This window comes from Podarcis melisellensis (assembly GCF_964234715.1).
Source record: "Podarcis melisellensis genome assembly, chromosome: 13".
In the NCBI taxonomy this organism is placed as follows: Eukaryota; Metazoa; Chordata; class Lepidosauria; order Squamata; family Lacertidae; genus Podarcis; species Podarcis melisellensis.
The window spans coordinates 36,852,980-36,870,106 of NC_138545.1; the positions used below are offsets into that span (position 1 = coordinate 36,852,980).

Sequence of the window (17,127 nt, forward strand, 5' to 3'; positions counted from 1 at the left end):
ACTTGTGATAGCACCCTGACATCAATTCCATAACGCTTTAAGACTCAGAAGCAGTCAAATAACCTGATTTCGATTCCTGTGTTTCTCTTGTCCATTTTGGCACACTCCTGGTTTCCAGGAAAACTCTGATCCATTTGATTACAGTGGTACCTTGGGTTACAGATGCTTCAGGTTACAGACTTCACTAACCCAGAAACAGTACCTCGGGTTAAAAACTTTGCTTCAGGATGAGAACAGAAATTGTGTGGTGGCGGTACGGCGGCAGCGGGAGGCCCCATTAAAGCCCTAAACGGCCTCGGCCCAGTATACCTGAAGGAGCGTCTCCATCCACATTGTTCTGCCCAGACACTGAGGTCCAGCGCCGAGGGCCTTCTGGCGGTTCCCTCACTGCGAGAAGCAAAGCTACAGGGAACCAGGCAGAGGGCCTTTTCGGTAGTGGCACCCACCCTGTGGAACGCCCTCCCATCAGATGTCAGAGATAAACAACTACCTGACATTTAGAAGACATCTGAAGGCAGCCCTGTTCAAGGAAGTTTTTAATGTGTGATATTTTAATGTATTTTTAATCTTTGTTGGAAGCCGCCCAGAGTGGCTGGGGTACAAATAATAAATTATTTATCATCATCATCATCATCATCATCATCATCATTAGCTAAAGTGGAACCCCATGTTAGGAACAGTTTCAGGTTAAGAACAGACCTCCAGGACGAATTAAGTTCTTAACCCTAGGTACCACTGTACATAGACTATTCCTAGGAGTCAGTGATGGTGGCAGCGCTATCGCCCTGCATGGGCACAACAACACAACAAACCTGGGTGATTTCACATATGGCCTAAATTAGTTTGCTACATGTGCCATGTCACTGGTGAGGGAGGGGCCATAGCTCAGTGTGAGAGCATGTCCCAAGCTCAGTCACTGGTTAAAAAGGTAAAGGTACCCCTAACCATTAGGTCCAGTAGTGGCCGACTCTGGGGTTGCGGCGCTTATCTTGCTTTATTGGCCGAGGGAGCCGGCGTACAGCTTCCGGGTCATGTGGCCAGCATGACTAAGCCGCTTCTGGCAAACCAGAGCAGCGCACGGAAACACCATTTACCTTCCCGCCGGATCGTTACCTATTTATCTACTTTCACTTGAAGTGCTTTCGAACTGCTAGGTTGGCAGGAGCAGGGACTGAGCAACGGGAACTCACCCCGTTGCGGGGATTCGAACCGCCGACCTTCTGATCGGCAAGTCCTAGGCTCTGTGGTTTAACCCACAGCGCCACCCACGTCCCTCCTAGTCACTGGTTATCTGCACCCAAAAAGATCAAGTTTGCAGCTCGCAGGAAAGGAAGAGCCCTTTCTGAGAGCCCAGCAAGCCACTGCTGATGGAGCTAGATGGACTAACAGGCTGATCTGGTATAATGCAACTTCTTATTTTACAATCAGTTAAAAAAAACGATTCAGGGGTGTGTTTGCTTGAGCCACAGGCTATAAGAATACAACATAATACTGAAGCACAATGATCTATTGCAAGTACTACGTAATGGCGCAGATCGGAAGCCAAGGAGGAGTGCTGGCACTCCTTCCTCATCCTTCACCCTCTTCCTGCTGGCTTTAGTGCAAAGACCTGGCTTGCATTATCAGTGTAGGCTGTTATGCATGAATCAAGGAAGTCTCGCTTGTAAGTCATGTTAAGTGCTGGGACTAGAACCTGGGCGGGCAGGAATTCAAATCTTCACTCAGCCTAAGCTATGGCGCAGGGTGTTTGCGAGGATAAAAGGGAGATTTGGGTAGGACCTGCACGCACACACACCCCCACACACCCCTTAGGAGAAAAGTGGGATGTAAATGAAATCAATTAATTATTTTAGTGAACTGGGAAAATAAAGCCAGGCTCTTTACGTATCAAAATACAAAGACAGAATGACCAGCAAGTGAACCGTAAAAAAATGATCACACTGTAACAGCATCTGGCCTTGTGTCAGAGAGACTTAATGCACATATTTGTGTGTGATCGTGATGCATGGTAGCTGAGAAGTCAACAAGAGGCCAGTCAATCCACCCGTTTTAAAAGCAGACTTGTTCGTGAGTATATATGGTCAAATAATGTATTATGCCACATTTGTATCTAACAGCACATTTTCTAAGATCCACATGGTCTGAATCCCTAAACAACTATTAGTTTGACCTGGAGTCTCCGTTCTTCTTACCAGGAAAACTCGTAACAAAGTGGGTTCTGTTTTACAAGAGCTAATGCCACAATAAATCGACTAGTCTCTGCCGTAAGACTCCTGTTTTGTGTGTTTGATCTTTCCACAAAAGGGCAGATTTGATAACAAAAAAATACCCAAACAGGGCCCTATGCAATTTGGCCAACAACCTCCCCATCACTGGATTTAACCCAGTTTCTCTCAGGAACTCAAGGAACCTGTTACATGCAGAGATATCACTTCTGCACAGCTTCCCCACCCCCACCCCACTGCCCCAGTTTGCAAGTGTTAAGGAAGTAAATGAGCAAAAAGACTCACCCTCATAGCTAAATTTGAAGATGTGGCAGACATGAAGAGATTGCATAGATGTTTTCCCCAGGAACGTTCAAATGCATAACTGATGTGTTCAGCCCAGGGGGGGGAGTCAATACTCTTATAAAGTCAATACACGTTCCTGCATGAAAAACGTAACAAAGTAACCTGCTTGAAAATTACTGGGGGGCAGGGAGCAATGGGGAGGGGGGGAAGAACATATATGTTTTTCATGCAGGAACGTGGGCTTTCATATTGTACAGAAATGGGTATCATAGGTTTGTTCCTTCACTCTTAGTTATCTGCAGAATAATGCGCATTACTAGGAACTGACGTTGTAAGAGTGTTGAGTTTCCCTGGGACGCACTGGACCATTCTGGAGAAAGCACTGTGTCTATATACAGTGGAACCTCTACTTACGGACATAAACAGTTCCGGAGGTCCGTCCGCTGGTCAAAACGGGACACTAGAAGAGGCCACTTGTGCGCATGCGTATTCGGTGGTAGCGTGCTTCTGCACATACCCATTCGGCGGTAGTGTGCTTCTGCACATGCACAGACGACGGCCACTTCTGCACATGCGCATTCGGCGGTAGTGTGCTTCTGCGCATGCGCCGACGGTGGCAACCGCTTCTGCACACGTGCAGATGGCAGAAGCCCCTTCCGCACATGAGTGAATCGCGGCAAACCCAGTGTTTACTTCCGGGTTTGCCGCAGATGCAATTTGGAACACCTGCAAGATGAGGTGTATGTAAGTCAAGGTTCCACTGTACATAGGACCTATCCTTCGGGTGTGTGGTATATATTTACGCACACGCACACACTCGTCTGCACCTGAGATGTTGGTTGTGATTTTGCAGACCTATATATCTTTGCTTCAGGGTGGGGAATGATCCTGTTAATCAGACATTCCAGGTTTCGGGGGGGGGGGCGTCCTGACGCTGCAAAACCATTCCCTAAAACAGTGTTTCCCAAACTTGGGTCTCCAGCTGTTTTTTTTTGGGGACTACAGTTCCCATCATCCCTGACCACTGGTCTTGCTAGCTAGGGATGATGGGAGCTGTAGTCCAGGAACAGCCAAGAGTTTCCCAAGTTTGGGAAACACCTGCCCTAAAATTTGCTCACCCTTTCAACCCAAGGCCTTGTTAGGTGCCTTACCATTTGCTGGCAGAAGGTTTCCATTCTGAAGATTCTTACCTCACACTTGCTTAGCAACCCTGTCTCCTGTAATCTGGACCAGATACTCTGGATTCTCCCAGCATGCTCTGGGTGAACATTAGTGTTTCCGCATGTGCACTGATGCTTCAGCATGAAAGTGTCATAAACTAAGCCTGTGAGAGAGGGCAGGAAAGAAGGATAGTGGGGAGGAGCGGGGGAGAGAAAGAGAAGGGAAACTAGTGAGATCATGGCAATGCTGGAATGATTCACAAGCCACCAGTGGTTTGATTTAATTTGAGTGACTTTTGGAACTAAAGGTGCAGGAGTTCAAAGGAAATTGCACTCTCCGCGCTGAAAGCCATTCTGCCCTCCCCCTCAAAAAACACGTGGAGTACAGGAGTCAGTCATGTCCTTTGTGTGGAAGGAAACACACTCTGCACATGCTCAATTGCATTCAGTATTCCATATGAGTCAACACAAAACACAGGGCTAAATAAATGGGGGGTGACTGGTACAAATTAAATCCTGCTCCTTTGACTGCCCTGCCCTACTGAAGGAGCCCAGGTAGCAAACCAAATCAGAAGTTGCTAAGCAACGGAGAGCTCTGAGTGAGAAACTTGCTGTGACAAAAGTCAAAAGCAAACTGAATATTTTTACGCCTCTGGCCCCAAGACCACCTCTCCCAGGCTCTACTCCCCTTGTTGACCAGGGGAGAGGCGCCGTTTTCTACTTTGCCTTGGTCACCAAATGTCTTCGGCCTGCCCCAACCACTGACCAATCCTGGCAAGGAACTCCCTGGGCCAAAGAGACCCCCAAAGAACCAGAGACATCCCAGCTTTCCATACTAAAGCAAGGCTCCTCCTACAACACATCAAGCTGCCCCAAAGCACACCCAGGCTCAGCCTGAGCGGCGGTTGACAGAGATGTGCCCTGCAGAAAAGAATGAATTTGACACAGACCTCATCAGCTCCAGAGCCCTGAAATGGATGAGATGTAGTAAACGAAAGAGTATATTCCCAAGCATGTGCAGAATGTCTTTTCTTTGCACACCCGGAACAGGAGATTTCAGAAAAGGGAACGTTGCTTCTTGATGGGCAGGTATATCCCCCTTTGCACACACCCAAGGCTCTCTCCCCCTGCCTTCCAGTCTCCGCGAAAGGGGTCTGTATCGGCTCCTACCTGTAGTGAAAAGGTGCTTGACCAAGGGCTCAGCTGTACTGCTCTTCAGGCTAGTGCTGGCAGGTGACGACTGGGTGCGGCCGAGGGCTTGGTGGGCCAGCGTGCCGATGCTCAGGGGCGTCTGGTAGAGATGAACGGGCCGCAGCTGGTGTGCATCTGCAAACACCTGCCAGAGTTGTGTGCAGGAGAACAGCCAAAAAAAGGGGGGGAGAGAAAGAACATTCAAATGGCTCTGTTACCTTAATACTTAAGCGGCTTAAAACATGTGGCCAGGTTTAGCCAAACTGTACGGGCACCGATGAGGCAGACTGTGCTCGCTGATCAATTTGTGTGAAAACTTCCTCCCAGTACATACAGAACTGCATACATTTTGCACTTTGAAGCCTCGGATTTCTGCACACTATGAGTGACTTGCATGCTGTGTGCTCCGAACAGCTGTGGCTTGTAATAAATTATACACACCGCAAACATAGGCATATGACTGTTTGGTTTAACTTCTTTTCCGTTTCCAAACTATTGCTGGGGAGAAGCAAGGAGCCAAGTTGGGTAGCAAGATCTCACTACTCCCAGCTGAAATCCTGCTCGTCCTGTGCCCGCCCCCTTCCCCAGCTGCTGTTCTGCACACCCAAGCCTACTTCCGCTGCCAAAAAGGAGGGCAACTCGCTTTGAAAAACAAAACATCAAAGCCGAGAGTCTTGGGATGCTGAATTCTCTGAGATGGGATTCTAAGGACTAAGCTTTTTGGACACACTGGTGGCTGACCGCAACCTATACAGCAATTTCCAGCAACCACCGTGAGCCAGATGGTCACAGACCCCAACATGCAAACCTGAATCGAGGTTGGGCATAGGATATGTATTCATAGTATGTATTCACAGTATGAGCCTACGATAAAATGCTCTTCCAGCTAACAGTGATTTTATTTGTGGTACACATCTCTCATCAACCCTAACCACTGGACTGCTGTAGACAAGTTTCCCCATAACTGTTACATCCAACAGACCCCTTGAAATGCTCACGTTGCTCTCCTGGCTAAGCTTCCAAGATTACACTCTTTTCAACCCACACTACCCTCTTCCAGTTTCTTTACAAAGCCTCTTCCCCACCCCCACCCTGCTTCACCCCTGCAGACAGCGCCTTTCATCTGCCTGCCAAACACACATCTGAGGCTGATGAAATATTTAGGTGCGCAGAAGAAATGAAAGAAGGAAAGACAAGTGACTCATCCTTAAGGAGGACGCAGGGAAGCGGAAGGGATGCACATAAGCAAGGGCAGAAGGGAGGGTGGCAGAGAGGTGGGAAATGAGTCACTTTCTCTTCGGGAGTCTTCGCCACTGCTGGCGTGGGTGTATGGGGGTGAGGGATGGGGGCCGGAGGCGGCCTTCCGCCTCCTTCTCCAGGCTCATGTCCTTTGGCAGCGAGCTTCCCCAATGCTCTGGGGCTTCATCTTGCCTGCTGCTCCTGTGCCACCTTAGTTCTATGCCCTCTTTTGCAGAACAAGAGAGCTGAAAGGATTGAGAGGAGGCGCCATCTAGCCTCAAAAGGAGAGACTGGCTATCTTCCACTTCCTTGTAAGAACTTAAGGGCAGCCCTGGTAGATCAGCCCAACGAGAAAGGTTGGGACAGGCAACCTTCCTGGCCTGGTCGTCCTATTTGGAATTCTGGAAAAGTCCCATGGGAGCCCATCGCAACATGGATGCAAAGAGGAACAGAGCAGGAAGTCTCTCCTACACTGTGGATGTTTGAGGGGGCGGGCACAGGTGACCCCCGATTTATGGGGTGGGATTTCAAGCCACCCCTCCTTTTTATACGCCTCCACCCTTCGAAAGAGACTCTTCCCGCACAGATTTCGGCAACGGATTCGTACGGCGGCCTCACCTGCCTGTAAGTCACTCCCAGCTCCTCAACCTCCTGCTCCTCTTCGAGCCTGTTCTCCCCGGCTTCGTTCTTCAATCGGAGACAGCCCTGCTCTTCCACCACGCTCTCCTCTTCCTCCTCTTCCTCCCTTCCTCCGCCTCCTTCCTCCTCCTCCTCTTCCAGGTCATCCTGCGTGCCTTCGCTCTCTGTTGACCCGTCCACCACAAAGGGCCCGTGGCTGAGGCCTAGGCCCAAGGGCTCCTGTTGCTCTGTCAGCTCCTCTTCGGTCTCTTCCGGGTGGGTGGTGGGGGGCGGCGGCAGCTCACCGGTCTTGGTGATGATCTGCAAACGGAGTGGGTGAGAAAAGGAAAAGAGGACTTGAACATGCTGAGCCGTAATGGGCAACCTGCAGCTGGTATTTGGGGGGGGGGGATCTTGAACCACCAGGGAACCAGCACTCAGACCGAAAGGTGTCTCTGAGGCCCAGCCTCCTCAGCTAGTAGCAGAAAGAAAACTTGACAGAAATACCTGTGCAACTCAAATCCCCTATACTAGAAAAGGGAGGTGTCAAGAAGGATGTTAAGTCCCGGGGAGCAGGGGTTGCTCAGCAAGGAGGTGGAGGGGGGAAGGACAAGCCTCTCATTTCTCCACACTGCACTAGATCAGCCTACCATAAAGCAGCCACTATATTCACCATCGTTCAGTCTGGACACCAAGGTCCAGCTCTGAGGGCTTTCTGGCGGTTCCCTCACTGTGAGAAGCAAGGTTACAGGGAACCAGGAAGAGGGCCTTCTCAGTAGTGGCGCCCGCCCTGTGGAATGCTCTCCCATCAGATGTCAAGGAGCTAAAGAACTACAGAACTTTTAGAAGACGTCTGAAGGCAGCCCTGCAATGGGAAGTCTTTTTATGTGTAATTTTTTGAATTAAATTTTCTGTTTTACAATTTCGAATAAACATTTTACATACTTAAAATATCAACGGCTTCCCTTCTTCTCTTTCCACGGTTCGTTTTGCGTATCTCATACGCCTGCATACATATTTTACAAAAACTATTCTAATCGGTTTTCCATTATTACATCTGTCAAAGATTATCTACACTGCTGAATTTATCTTAAAGCTCCCAGCGTTTTCTGCTGTAAACAATTATTTCCCAAATACGCGATAAACATATTCCAGTCTTCTTTAAACATATGCCCTTCTTGCTCTCTTATTCTATACGTTAAGTCTGCAAGCTGCGCATATTCTGTCAAACTTAAGCTGCCGATCTTCTTTTAGTTGGGGCCTCACTTGCTTTCCAAGTATTTTATGTTTGACGTTTTATCATCTTGGAAGCTGCCTGGAGTGGCTGGGGTGACCCAGTCAGATGGGAGGCATATAAATAATAAAATTATTATTATTATTATTATTATTATTATTATTATTATTATTATTATTATTCAGGGCCATCTGACGTGCAACTGTGATAAGTGAGCTGTCGTCTCCTTCTCTACCCACCTTTCCCAGCTGGATCTGTTGCTGTTTCTGCTTCTCTAGGAACTGCTGATGCTGTTGCTGTACAACCAAATGTTGCAGCGCTTGAGGGCTCTGCGGCAACGGCGACGACTGGGTGCGGCTCAGCGGGCGGTGCCGAGGTAGCTTGCTTACCGTCCGCAGGGTAGAGGGGACGCGCTCCCCCGTCACCAGAGGAGACTGGCCGTGCAGAGGAACTGTAAGGGGGGGGGTGAGAGAGGGAGGCGATCGTTAAGGCACTTTCGACAATACACCACTGCAGTCCGCTTCAAAACGAAAAGCCACAAGCCAAGTCGCTAGGCCTCAGGGTTTGTTTTCATTCATATAGGTGGTTTCTGGCAGCATTTTTTAAAAATATATAAATACTATTTTAAATTAAATTTTCAAATTTTACAAATTCATCTAAAATTCTCTCCCCGGCAGTGAAGGCCCTAGGGCATTTTTAGCGATGAAAACGTGTCCGTGACTCGTAAAGTTGCCCTTTTCGCTTTGGCGGCCAAAATGAGGAAAAAGAAGACCCTGGACAATATAGCAGTGAACTGTGAGGGAGACGCAGAGATCTAAATAGACACTCTTATTTGTGATGTGGCACCCCTTTTGCTTGTATTTATTTATCATTCAAATCTGTCATGGCCAACGGCTAGCACAATAAAGTTATTTGGCTTGGCTTTACATACAATCAGGATGAATCTCTCCTATCCATTGACTTCCCGCCCACGGTGTTCTTTTATACCCTTACAAAACTGCTGTGCTATTTCATCCATTATATACGTTAGTTCTTAATGGTTAAACTACAAGTTCTCATCTGTTGCTGTACCGCCAAGCCCGCAACGTTGCAACGTAACCGTGATATTTTTTTCAACTACCCCACAAAATATTTCCATTCTTCAGAGAAATCTCCCCCCCCCCCCTCATTTTATTCTCTTAATTCTCACAGTAAAGTCTAGCCATCTCAGAATATTCCATCATCTTCATAAGCCAGTCTTTCCATTTTTGGGTGTGGACTGCTCTTGCCACAGTTTCTGCAGCAGCGCAAGCGCACAAATTGATTTGTGAGCTTGAACTTCCCTATTCCTCACAACAATTCCCGCTATTTACCAGTGATGTGTGTGTGTGGCAGGTCACATGGAAACAGCAGTTAGAAAGGTGCCACCTTCTACCAGAGGAAGAATATTGTACTCAGCTGCCTCCTCTGATGATGTCAGCTGCCTCCTCTGATGATGTCACTGACTTCCGCTGCAAAGCAACCCTCCTGCCACCCCACATCCCAACTGGTTACGGCCAACAACAGTGGATAAATGCTACATTCCACCCTGTACAAGCTCATCTGTGTGTTGCACCAATATGTTGCCAGTATCACTCCCCACACTCACCAGCAATTAGTGTGTTTTGCTGCCGAGCCTGTTCCAGGAGGAGGACGTGCTGGAGCAAGGAAGCATGGCCGTGGTTGTTCGTCTCGCCCTCGAGGGCCACCCCCAGAAGGCAGCTGGGGATGGACGACATGCTCAGGAACTTGCTGGTCAAGGCCCCGCCCTGGCGCAACGACTGGATGGCCTGGCGCTCGGCTTCCTGGTGCGTGGAAAGGTTCGGGGAGGCCTAATGGAGGAAGCAGGGTGGATAAAAATCAATGCTTTTTTTAAAAAAAAACAACAACAGATTTTTAAAATTTTAAATTGGATTTTTTAAATTTAAATCGGATTTTTAAATTGGATTTTTTAAATTTAAATCGGATTTTTAAAATGAAATGCTTTTGGAGGATAAATATTTCTAAAGATAGTTTTCTATTTAAGTTCCATTAGAGTCCAAAGGCTATTCAGCAGAAAATAAGGATTTGTTTAAAGTTTTTCATGTGTGCTAAAACTCAGTCTAAGTTGTTGGTTTTTTAAAAAAAATGTTTAACCACATCAGTTAACAAACGTGGATACATATGCTATAATGTTATTGTTTTAGTTAAATAAAATGTTTAAATTGTTATTAAGGAAATGATTATTTTTCTCCTTCCAATAAAGTACAGCAGAAAAGTTGTCCGAATATGAACAGTTAACTTGTTAAACCTCACAATATTTTCATAATTATCTATGTATTTCTAACAGTATAACCAAATCAGTAATTTTTAATATACCGTATTTTTCGCACCATAGGACGCACCGGACAATAGGACGCACCTTGTTTTAGAGGGGGGAGAACAAGGGAAAAAAATTCTTCTGCTCTCTGCCCAGCGCCCCTTCAGCGAAGCGGCAGGAGGCTCTGCGCAGAGAGTGGGAGAATTTTCCCCCTTTTGTTTTCCCGTTCTTAAACAAGGTGCCGTTTAAGGTGCGTTCAGGCGGCTACCTTGGAAGCCTGGAGAGTGAGAGGGGTCGGTGCGCACCGACCCCTCTCGCTCTCCAGGCTTCAGGTTCCTTTCGACCTGCTCTTTGGGGCTGGCGGGGGAAGCCCACCACCAGCCCCAAAGAGCAGGTCAGGGAGCAGCGGCCATAGGCGCGCGTCACCTCTCCAGCCGGGAGAGGGTCGCGGGGGGCTGCTTTAGCCCCGCGCGTGCTCTCCCGGCTGGAGAGGTGACGCGCGCCTATGGCAGGAGCCTCCATAGCCGAGCGTCACCTCTCCAGCCGGGAGAGCACGCGCGGGGCTAAAGCAGCCCCCCGCAACCGTCTCCCGGCTGGAGACGCGGGGCTGGGGCGGGGGAAGCCCGAGCTTCCCCCTCCCCCAGAACGGGACCCAGAGCCATGCCGAAGCTGCGCGCAGCTTTGGCATCGCTCTGGGAGCTTTCGGGGCTGGGGGAGGAGGAAGCCCTCCGCCAGCCTCCAAACCAGGTCGGGAGACAGCGGGAGGGCGCGCTGCGCCTCTCCCGCTGTCTCCCGAGTTTGCGGGGCTGGCGACGGGGAGGAGCAGGCTTCTCCCCCCCCCCCGCCAGCCTTCTAGCCAAGTCAGGGGGCAGCGGGAAGGGCGCTCTGCGCCTCTCCCGCTGTCCCCCGAGTTTGCGGGGCTGGCGACGGGGAGAAGCGCTCTTCTCCCCGCGGCCCACCTGCAGATCAGGTCCGGGGACAGAGGGAGGACGCGCTGCGCCTCCCAGCTGTCCCCGGAGCTTGTGGGGCAGGCAGCGGGGAGAAGCGCTCTTCTCCCCGCGGCCCGCCTGCCGATCAGGTCCGGGGACAGAGGGAGGACGCGCTGCGCCTCCCAGCTGTCAGCGGAGCTTGCGGGGCAGGCAGCGGGGAGAAGCGCTCTTCTCCCCGTCGCCCGCCTGCAGATCAGGTCCGGGGACAGACGGAGGACGCGCTGCGCCTCCCAGCTGTCCCCGGAGCTTGCGGGGCAGGCAGCGGGGAGAAGCGCTCTTCTCCCCGTTGCCCGCCTGCAGATCAGGTCCGGGGACAGAGGGAGGACGCGCTGCGCCTCCCAGCTGTCCCCGGAGCTTGCGGGGCAGGCAGCGGGGAGAAGCGCTCTTCTCCCCGTCGCCCGCCTGCAGATCAGGTCCGGGGACTGAGGGAGGACGCGCGGCACCTCCCAGCTATCCCCGGAGCTTGCGGGGCTGGCGGCCGGGAGAAGCACGCGTCTCCCCGCCGTCAGCCTCCAAACCACATCGGAAGACAGCGGGATGGTGGTGTTCCGCCTCCCCGCTGTCCCCCGACCTTGTGGGACTGGCGCTGCGGCTCTCCTGAAGCCTGGAGAGTGAGAGTGGTCCGTGCGCACCGACCCCTCTCGCTCTCCAGCTTCAGCGAAAGCCTGTATTCGCACCATAGGACGCACACACATTTCCCCTTCATTTTTGGAGGGGAAAAAGTGCGTCCTATGGTGCGAAAAATACGGTAACTGTAAAAACTACATTATTGTTGTTGTTGTTATTATTATCCCCAAAATGAAACCTTCATCTGGTTGTAAATATTAAGATTATACCAGCAAGAACGAGTCTTTCTGTTAAAAAAAAAATTAAATCAAGTCTTACTGAGTAGTGATTTAAATCATGATTTAAATCGATTTGATTTAAATCAGATCCACCCTGGGAGGAAGCCAAGGGCGTTTGCTATAATCATAGACAAGAGTGCGGCAGTGGTCAGTCACCTCCCTGAGATCCACTATCCACCACCACCATTTTGAATGTTAAAACAGTGACAAAACATTAACCTGGTTTCTACTGCGTCCAGAGTTTACAAAGGCAAACTTACGGTATTTCTTTCACTGCGCATGCAATGGTTGGAAGTGTATGTTTTGTTTTGCTTTGTTTTTTGGCCCACTCCATTAACCTTGCCTCATATATTGATTTTGGATTATACCCAGATTCTCCCTGAGTTCTAGGCTGATCCTGAAATGGTTTGTTTTGGCCTATGCACACAAACACCACACGCAAACCCTTTCCGTGATTCCCCTTTCCAAAATCAACAGAAGGAGAGGAGTAGCCATGGAGCGGGCTTGCAGGAGCCACAGCTTGAGAGATGGCTCTATAGTAGTATGCTACCAGTAGTAAGAAGTAGCTATAGCAGCAGCAGCAACAGGACTTAGAATGGTGGCGATTATGTATTGCACTAAGGCAGAGCTTTGCAATCTGTGTGCCGCAACACATTAGTGTGTCCGCTGAAGTTTGTAGGTGTGTCGCGCAAACACTCTTCCTGGGGCTGGAAAGGGATTAGTTTAAAACCCAGGCTTCCTCAACGTCGGCCCTCCAGATGTTTTTGGCCTACAACTCCCATGACCCCGAGCTAGCAAGACCAGTGGTCAGGGATGATGGGAATTGTAGTCTCAAAACATCTGGAGGGCCAAGGTTGAGAAAGCCTGGTTTAACCTCTGGTTTGCTAGTAAAACCGAATTACTGTGTCGTGAAATAATGCATGTCCAAAAAGTGGGTCGCCAACATGAAAAGTCTGCACTAAGGCATCCAGCAAATATCCTCCAAATTGCTCTCATTTTTTCCTATACGGTGGTACCTCGGTTCTCAAACGCAATCCATTCCGGAAGACCGTTCAAGTTCCAAAATGTTCAAAAACCGAGGCGCAAAGGGCCGGCTGCAAATGCAACTGAGAAAACTGAAAAACATGCAGCAGAAGCCGTTCGACTTCCGAGGTGTGTTCGAAAACAGAAGCGTTCAGGTTCCGAAACGTTCGACAACAGAGACGTTCGACAACCGATGTACCACTGTATATGTTTCTCTGTGTGTGTGTGTGTATTTGTACACACACACACTATAGGATACAAGCATATCAATATATATTCAGACCCAAATAATCTGAAAAAAACCCACCAATAACAAGTAAATAATACAGGCCAACTACTGTAAAGACACTCATAAATTCACCAGGTATTACGTTACAACTTCCCCTTCTCACAGAATACCTCCATCCCAAACAAAGGCACTCAAATTCAGTTAAGATTCCACTTTAGTGGAGAGACAGACAGGTTAGACAAAATTCACACCCATTTTAAAAGTCCCGCTGAGAATTAGAGGAAGGAGAGGCCGTTCCTCACTGCCTGGCGCTGTGTTAGGGGAGCAGCACCCAACAAAATCAAAACATGGGTGCTCACAGCACACACAGGCACAACTGTAAGCTCTTTACTACTCAGGGTTGAGGAAAACAAATCGCAGCAGAATGCGAAGTCTGCCACTCAGCTATTTCCAACTCCTCAGGCTGAAAATAGCCAAGCTGTAGACTGGGCACGAGTCCTGCGTGCCTAAGCCTGAGCCAAGTTTGGTGCTTGTCATCAGAGGAAAGCAATAAATAGGTTACAGCTGGGAACCAGTTGGTTTAGGAGAAAATAAAACCTGGAGACTGAAGCTTGTAAAAAAAAAGAAGAAAAAAGAAAAAAGAATAACACAAAGCAGAAGAACCCACGAAAAGGACATTTTAAATACTCATTAGGGTGGAATCATCAAACACTGGGGCCTCTGCAATTTGTGGGGTGTCTGATAGGGAGGGAAGAAATTAAGGTAGGACTGGAGCAAGAGCCAGAGGGTTTTAACATCTTATTTTTTTATTTATGTTTGTAAGCATATGTATATCACCATCTCATATAAAATATCAAGGCGGTATTGCATAGCAACATGTTGGATTGTCAGAGTTGTTTAGCAAGAATAAGGTGGAGCGAGTATAAGCTGCAAGAAACCACTTGAAACATCTGTTTCAATCGCTCTTGTTTGATTTGCTCATGGCAAACAGCTGAAAGTTTGCACATTTTGATAATAACAAGCCTGATTTGCAATTGGGGGGGTCGAATAATTTCGATTGCAACTGTACGTGTAGCATAAATAGTACCCCTGAGGCCATTTTATTTGGTCTCTGTCAGTGCTGCCTGCTTACCCCAGCAACCCTCCTCCCACCCCTCACCCCCACCCCGGTCAGGGTATGATAGAAAGTTTGCCCACAGATTTGCTTGTAAGAAGTGTCTCCAGGACTTGTAAGAAGGGAAGAAGGCAGGATTGGAAGATCAAATGCTTCACATACAAATCCCGAGAGATGTAGCGCTGACGCCACAACTATGCACCGTTGCGCCTGAGAGCAAATGCCTGGGTGAATAGGTCTACTCCGTAACTGTGAGGCTCTTACTGCTAAATGGCGCTAACTCTATTATAGAGCCTGAGGGAGTCACTCTTGTCCTAAATGTGTCTCAGCCTGGCATGTGCATGATGAGGCGACTGAGGAGAGAGGAGTGACGCCTGTCCTTTACTCATAACTCCGCAACGGCGGCACTGGCGACTAGAAATATTCAGGGCCGGCTTTCCCCAACCCGGCACCCTCAATATGTTTTGCACTACAGCTCAGCATGACTGGGAAATGCTGGGGCTGGTGGGAACATCTGATTTAGAGGAAGTTAAGACGTGAAACCCACACCCTGCCTGCTTTTCTTTGCCGTTTTGTGCTGGCACCTTCCCCTTCTATAGGATAGCCAGTTCCCCAGAGGTCGACTTCGTGCTCTACCATGTCCCCACTTAACCCCAGAACTTGAGCCCACTCTTCCACTCCTAAAGCCCTGCTCTCTCTTCTCCCACTCCAGCTCCGCTATTGCTGTTCGCCTTCCCAGCTTCTTAAGTCTCACGGGTTTTTTCCTCGGCATTCCTTAACCTCTGCGTTTCTCCACCCCCTAGCCTGGCTCCAGGCTTTGCCAAACGTGGGTCTCTTTCTAGCTCAGCCTTTCTCTACCTGTGGGTCCCCAGATGTTGGTGAACTACAACTCCCATCACCCCTAGCTAGCAAGGCCAGAGCTCAGGGATGATGGGAGTTGTAGCCCAACAACATCTGGGGACCCACAGGTTGAGAACCTCTGCTCCAGCTGTTTTCGGACTACGATTCCCATCATCCATGACCGTTGGTTTTGCTAGCTAGGGATTATGGGAGTTGTAGTCTGAAAACAGCTGGTGAGAGACCCAAGTTTAGGAAACCACTAGCCAACAAAGTGAGGCTTCAGCAGACAGTCTTGGGTCATGAAGCAATACATAAAGAACTCTCAGCAGCCTGATAGAGATGTTAAGGCAGTTCTTTCCACATCTTCGCTGGAGTTCTATGTGACTTGAGGGAAGGGGGAAGTGACAATAGCTTCCTGTCAGCCTGAGAAGACTCTTGTCATTCTACATTTTATATAATGTAGTTGTTTTAATACAATTGCAGCGTGGATCCCAAATGCCTTGGTACTTGGATGTCCGACACGGCTTCCACAACTCCCAATTGGCTGCAGGAGCTTCCTGCAGCCAATCAGAAGCCGCGCTTTGGTTTCTGAACGGATTCCATTTGACTTCCAAGGAACGACTGTTCCCAAGACTTGGGTCTCCAGACTACAACTCCCATAATCCCTAGCTAGCAAGACCAGTGGTCAAGGACGATGGGAATTGTAGTTCAAAAACAGATGGAGAGAGAACCAGGTTTGGGAAACACAGTTTAAATATTTAAAAGCTGTCAATGACATTGGGTTTCTTTGGCAGAAAGGTGGTATATAAATCCTACAGCTAAAATTAGTGTGGAACTGGTGCCTAGTTGACGTATGTTCATTTTGGCACCTGCTTAAAACACTTTCGTTTAGGCTAAGCCTATCAGGACATGTGGAAGTGGCTTGCAATTTTTCTCTTTTGAGCTACTGTTGATTTTAATCATCTTCTGGATGCTTTTAGATAACTATTTTGAACTGTTTCTCTGCTGATCATTTTAAGGTTTGATTTTACACTGTTGCAAAGTGCTAAATAGCTGCCGCTGCTTCTTAACAATCAGGCGCTACGTAAATGCTATTTAATTAATTAACCAAAATAACTACTTCGGTACCTGCGTATTTCTGACTTTCAGCCTCTGGGTCCTAAGCAGAGGCTTGAGTTATTACAATTGTTCTTAGTTAGTTACTTTCCCTGCAGTAACACGGCTCACCACTCTTGCAGGACAAAATGCTGTGCTAGATGGGCTGTTGGCGCCTGGGCATCGGTGGCCAGGTGTGGTGGTGGTGTCTGAGCCAGAGCACCCACTGTATGATTTCTGTTACGTTTTATGGATAGCATGTACTCACGCTGAGGTGTGAATTTGTCACCGTGACGGTAGCCTGTAGTCCTAAGGAGATGTTGGGCAGAGACGGGGAAGTGTACAAGCTGAGCTGGCTAGCTGACCCATCCATGGTGACAGCTCGGTGTTGGGGCAGCATCTGCTGTATATAATTGCAGGGAAGGGAGGATATAAGAAGAGACAGAAGGGTAAGAAACTGCAACAAAATATGAGAGAAGGGGGAAACACAGCCATGTTCTCCCAGCTCTAGTGGTTTGATCGCCTAGCTAGCATGGCAAGAGACATCTGGGACATATGCCAGGAGGCTGGCTTGTTTTTTCAATTGGTTTTGAAATGTATATGCCAACAAAGACTTCTGCGGCACATTAAATGACTGCATGTATCTACATAGTGTGTCCAAGAGGCAAGGACACCACAAAAATTACCAGCAGGTACCCAGCCCAATGTTGTGCAAAAACATGG

The 17,127-nt window shown here is 48.8% G+C and overlaps 1 protein-coding gene across 4 annotated transcripts in view; it reads right to left on the reverse strand.

The window, feature by feature from the left end:
• Nucleotides 1–17,127, reverse strand: part of HDAC5 (histone deacetylase 5) — a 113,449-nt gene that overhangs the window by 17,951 nt on the left and 78,371 nt on the right. For 2 of the 4 annotated variants that reach the window (XM_081883846.1, XM_081883848.1), the window contains 6 exons: nucleotides 16,673–16,807; nucleotides 9,580–9,802; nucleotides 8,192–8,403; nucleotides 6,719–7,039; nucleotides 4,841–5,006; nucleotides 3,701–3,834 (listed from right to left, as the gene is read on the reverse strand). In XM_081883846.1, coding sequence (XP_081739972.1) covers nucleotides 3,701–3,834; nucleotides 4,841–5,006; nucleotides 6,719–7,039; nucleotides 8,192–8,403; nucleotides 9,580–9,802; nucleotides 16,673–16,807 — 1,191 coding nt within the window. The remainder of the gene's footprint in view (nucleotides 1–3,700; nucleotides 3,835–4,840; nucleotides 5,007–6,718; nucleotides 7,040–8,191; nucleotides 8,404–9,579; nucleotides 9,803–16,672; nucleotides 16,808–17,127) is intronic. The other 2 variants (XM_081883845.1, XM_081883847.1) reach the window with 2 other exon arrangements.